The following is a 5,841-nucleotide window of genomic DNA, read 5'->3' on the forward strand; positions in this document are numbered from 1 at the left end:
TGACAGTGGAAAGTTTGCACAGTTTGGCAGTCCAGGGTCCAGCAGCAGTGTCACTGTCAAACAAACATTGTTGTGCAATATTAGAATATAAATATTATGTTATCTTTTACCTAAAACAACTAATAATGTTGTTTGGTTTCCAATCGGAGTAAATTTTATACTTCTTTATATTATCATACAAAAATGGGAAATCTCTAAAAAGAAAATCAGACTCAGAAAAAGGGAGTAGAGTAGAATCAGATTCAAATACAAAGGCAGAAGATCAGATATAAATGCAGCACTTGAGTGTCTCTCTTGACTAGTCAACAATCTAGAAAGAGTGAATGAACAGAGGAGCATATATATATATATATATATATATATATATATATATATATATATATATATATATATATATTATATAGGTGACCCTGGGATGATCAGGGAATGAGCAGCTGTGGAGAGCAGGAAAACAAGAGAGGCAGCAAAAGATGGAGTGGATCGGGCTGAAAAATGGAACTGGACTGAGGATAAAGAAAAGGGCAAAGGCAGAACTGTGACAGTGAGGGTAACTGTAAGTGTGGCCCACCATTATCCTGTGTTTTGGGACCGTCCTACTGTTCAGAGATACTGGTCTGACATCAAAAGAGCACTGCCGATTGTTCTCGGCATCCAGGCCCGAAGATAAACACCAAGGCTACTATAGCTTTCCATAACGCATGTTTTTGAGATTAAGCTCATTGTTCTTCCTTGTATTTGTAGCACTGAATGTTCTGTTCTGTTCTATTTGTTTGACAGATTCCTGAGCTGATTGTTTGCCTTCAGGACAAATCAGTTGAGAAGATCATCATGGATAGTGTGTTGGAGGGAGCCATAGTGTTGAGTCTTTGTAAACTGGCTTGTTCACTGCCCTTTCTGCACTCGGTGGTCGCCTCCACCTCCAGTCCAGTGAGCTTCTGCTGCCACTGCCTCCTGGTTTTCACTGATGTCATTTTAACAGGTGAGAGGCATAGGAAATACCCAGGTAAAAGTGTTCTAAATCTATCTACTTCATTCAATTACAGGTATTTTTTTGAAATTCCTGTATTCCTTTGATGTTTTTATATCAATCATTACCTCATCATTTCTTTTGTCATTTTAAAGGACTAAACCAACTCTCAATCTGGACTAGGCACGGTTTATTACTGATGCAAACCGCAAATAATCTAATAAAAGTCTAAACAGCAATAGAAAACGACAAAGTTTCAAAGATGGATCCCTCTCCTGAACAAATGAGGGATGACACCAGAAATAAAAAATAAAATGGTAGAAGACAGAGAAAACAAGCATTAAATAATGATGTGCAAAACAAAACTAATCTATATATTTGACAAGGGGCATGACATGGATGTGGACTTGACTCTGACTTGAAGTGGACTAAAACTGGAGAAATCAGATTTTTAAACTGTGAGATATTTAAATTTGTATAAATGTTTACCCAAAGCTGTTCCCATAACTCTCAAACACTTTGAAACATTGCTAGAATTCTAACAACAAAGCGGACTGCCCACTCCCAAAGTGATAGTGATAGATATCAGGCTCTTTAACAATATACTCAATCGAGGAAAAAGTCAGCTACCCAGGCTTTAAAAGGTGAATTATGAAACATTCCTGGTGAACAAGCTGCTTGTCTCATAGAGATACATTTATTTATATACTGTGGGACATCTAGACACAGCATTCATCTCTATGGAGACGTTACATTGTGCACCTTTAACTTCAACTATTTGTGAACATGGACTTGTCTCTGACCTGATTTAGACTTGCATGTAAACTATTTATTTTTGGCACACTTTTATTTATTTAAACAATGTATTTATTAATTAGGCCCTAGCGCCACAAGTTGGTGAGAGGTCTATGAGTTCCGTAAGGCCATGAAAGCCCGGCTGTGAAAGTGCACACACAGAGTGTGAAACGCTCACTAACGCACTTCTCCACTCATGCACTCGTGCATACTAATTAGTAGTAGCTTTTAGATTGATTCTTTCCCATGTGTGACCGTCCATAGACGTCAACGCGCTATCTGCCTCTGCACACGTCTGTGCTGAGCGTATGTATCTTTTACTACGACTGTCTTGTCGACGCCTCCACCTCATGTGTGGCACTTTTGATCTTTAACGAAAGGCCCAGGCTCGTCTCCCTAGATTTAGCTTTTGATAAACTAATTGTCCCAGTCAAGACTCAACCAAAGCTTTAGTGTTAAAACTGGCTCTGGATCAGTGGGTAGGTGCGCCAGGCTCTTCCTGGACTTTGCAGTGGCCTTAGTGCCGACTGACCATTTGACCAGCGTGTGCTCGGACCCTCTCCCCAGACTCCTGCGCTTGGACACCGACACAATGGGCTATTGTGTCGAGTGGAATTATTACATGTTCAATTGTACTTATGTCTAAATAGTAAAGAATGTCTCTAAAGAAAGACCTTTTATTTTAAAGAAATGTAATGGTATGATATTTTCAGGCTATCCGTCAAATAGTTTAAGTTAAATCATTGTTGTAAATGAGTAAAGCCTTTGCAAAAGTGAGCACAAAGTTTTACATGAGGATGACGACCTCGAAGCTCGTTTGCGTTACGTAGCTCACTAATGCTTTCCCCAACTCATGCACGATCCGTTATTACTTTATAGAGGGCCAATAACATAAAGTAGGCAAAGCACGGGCGCTTTCCGAAAAAGTATAGCTTGTGATATTTGGAAAAATGGGAAACATTGGAATATTCTTCTTTCTTTCCTATCGGGACCAACCCCATTTTTCACCCAGTGAACATTGATGAAAAGTCAAGAAAATTTGCACACCTCTAAAAAATCGTGCCTATCTACATTCTGGCTATCTTATTTTTCAAAAATTAAACAAATTGGCACGTCAGCACCCCCGATGTACAAAAAATGCATTGCAAGATTGGTAAAAAAAAAAAAGTTTATGCAGAATTTACACTAATAAACAACTTTTTTGACCCTCTACATCAACAAAATAAAGGTGCTCTCTATATTCTATTTGTGACATAAAAAATTGCGACATTAGACATTCGTTTTTACTGTGTAATTTCTCTTAGAGTGATGTCATCAATTACAAACAGGAAGTGCAATTATAAACCTAAAAAAAATGCTTTTCTGTGATAACATTTTAAAAATTTTCAGCAAAATTCTAAATATATTTATCTCAATTGCATTTAGTTCAACGAGTCATCTAACCTGTCTGAACCTGTCACAGGCACTTTACCTGTCATCTTCTTCCCCAGTTTTCCTCAGTTGCTTGCTGATCCTGGAGCGCTGGCAGACCGTGGCGCCCTCCACTGGTGACACCATCGCCTTGCGCTGCCTGCTCTTCCTCTGTCACACATACGGCGTAGTCCTCCTCCTCACGTTCCCTGATATCATCCTGGACACTCTGATTAGACATCTACATCAACACGGAACCAATAAACACCAAAATACCAAGCAAAATGATCCCGATGAAAATGACAAAAGGCAGAGTTTGCGGTACCACGTGGTCGCATACCTCTGTTGCTTGACCCTGTGGATATTTGGGACTCTTAACATCAGGTTGAGATGGAAACTGGAGGAAGACTGGGCGGTTGAATGTTTACACACCAAATCCCTTTTAACCTGTTTGCCCAACATTTACAGCCCTATGGTGAAACTCCTCCCCCCTTTTTGGGGTATGGCCTCAGTATACATCGCCATAACTACTGCCACAAGCGTTTGCATAATATGGTCAAGACCAGAGAAACCGTCAAGTCCAGAAGTTGACAACTGTACAGTCCGGATGTTTGCCACTAAAGATGTTGGACTCTCCCTTGAATACGCAGAACAAAACACTGAACAAAAAGACCAGAACTGCAGAGAGAAAGTTATACGTTTGACATTAACAGAAGAAAGAAAAGCGGGGAGGGCTCAAAGTGGAAGTGGCCTCGGGGCAGCGGTAATGATAGGGGTCGTGTGCGTACTCGTCATGTTCGCGCTTCCCCTTCATCTCGCCGTGAACATTCATCTCTTCAACGCTGTCGAGAAAATAGCAGAACGAAGTATGAAGCGTTTTGGGTTATCGGGAAGTGCAGCGGCGCACAATCCCGTGGACACGGTTTAAAGGGGGATTCGTGCACGTTCCGACAGTGGTGCCTGTCTTTGTTTGGACACGACCAATTTGCAGATGACCAAAAACACAACAATGCCTTTTTTTTAAAACTGAAATCAATGAAGAATGTGCCTTGTAAAACATTGTGCTTATTTGATAGCCAATGCAGTATGGGAAAAGATGTATAAATAATGTCATTCAGACCTTGAAATGCCCAAATGATGATGTTTTTCTTCACAAAGCCTGAGGGGTTTTGGGTTTGGTACTTGAGCTTGTATCACAATAACATCTTTGACCTTTGACAGGACACACCCAGACTGTTGGCATCTGAACCCCGGGGCAAACATTCACCTGCACATTCTTAACACTTAATGTGCTGTTGGTACCATAATATTACAAAATGACCATAATAAGCTATTGCACATGACATTCTACAACATTTTTACGACAGTATTTGATCGATGATGAATGAATGAAACCATGACCTACACATACTGTTGATGGCACTAAATGGATACGTGTCAACTGCAGTGCATTGACACGCTTTGTTTCTTTTAATAAGTAATTAAACCGTGCAGCAATGAATCAACTAATTGTGACTAGTCAGATGTATTAAAAAACATAATCCAAGTCGTGTTTTGATCATCGTTATCTGGATAATACAGACTCTAATACATCAATAATCATCAATAATACACCCATCATTTAGTTTGTAATGTACGGTATTTAAAAAGGGACAATGGCAACAATCTTTTGACTAGTCGAAAAAATAAGTGGTCACTAGTAAAAATACAATACTACAAATGTACGCGTTTAGGGCTCGTGTCTTTTACATATCGTGTCTTTTACTTCTTAATGACATAATTCATCCCACATTGATGGAGGAGGACATAAACATTACTCATGAACACTATGTTACATCCTGATTATTCATGTCAATTTTTGTTTTGGAGTAAATTCAGATCGATTACATGTCGTTTTATTCTTTTGCTTTTGTTTTTTAATTAACCAGGAAAGTCAGCACAGGAAACTTGTTCCTTAAAAACCCTTACAAACCGTAAATACCGTTGCCAAACCTTTCAGCTTTCATTTACTGGCCTATTGGAATCACTTTTACTTTCCAGACCTTTTGTAAATGATTCCAGGTTGATATGTATTATATTGAAATGCTACTTTACCAATTTCTGTGTGAACACTTGGTACAGAAATAATGATGTTTGTATTTGTGTTTAGTTGAGTTGTTTTGTTTTTTCATTCCCTCAGTCGTTCTGTTCGGTTTTCTTCTGGTTTTTATTTACAAAAAATTGAAAAAGTAACACTGAGACTTGAGATTGCAGAGAATGGCTCACGGTCTGTGAGGGAAGCACATTCTACTTTGAAAAACTATTCATCAATAAATAAGAGTATACACACAATTTGATGTAAACAAAGAAGCAAGAGAAGCTGAGAAAAGTTCCAAATTGAGGCATTACTCGTTCTCTCACCAGAATTTGTCTAAGCTAGAAACTAAATGAGATAAATACATTTCCATCAGAGTTTAATCAAGAGCTAATATTCTTACTCCAACTTTAATCTCATAAAATCATTGTTTAAAGAAGTTGTCACTTCCCCTGCAGATAGTGCAGTACACAGATAGTGCAGTACACAGATAGTGCAGTACACAGATAGTGCAGTACACAGATAGTGCAGTACACAGACAGTGCAGTACACAGACAGTGCAGTACACAGGCAGTGCAGTACACAGATAGTGCAG

The 5,841-nt window shown here is 39.0% G+C and overlaps 1 protein-coding gene across 1 annotated transcript; it reads left to right on the forward strand.

The window, feature by feature from the left end:
* The first annotated feature begins 797 nt into the window (after positions 1 to 797).
* On the forward strand, positions 798 to 5,567 carry LOC140366308 (uncharacterized). Its single transcript, XM_072452976.1, has 2 exons — positions 798 to 979; positions 3,253 to 5,567. The coding sequence occupies exons 1-2, from the start codon at positions 829 to 831 to the stop codon at positions 4,098 to 4,100; spliced, it is 999 nt and encodes a 332-aa protein (XP_072309077.1). The 5' UTR covers positions 798 to 828; the 3' UTR covers positions 4,101 to 5,567.
* The last annotated feature ends 274 nt before the right edge of the window (positions 5,568 to 5,841 follow it).

Source organism: Eucyclogobius newberryi, unplaced genomic scaffold (genome assembly GCF_026437365.1).
Source record: "Eucyclogobius newberryi isolate DKJ021-1_F unplaced genomic scaffold, fEucNew1.0.hap1 SCAF_19, whole genome shotgun sequence".
Classification (NCBI taxonomy): Eukaryota; Metazoa; Chordata; class Actinopteri; order Gobiiformes; family Gobiidae; genus Eucyclogobius; species Eucyclogobius newberryi.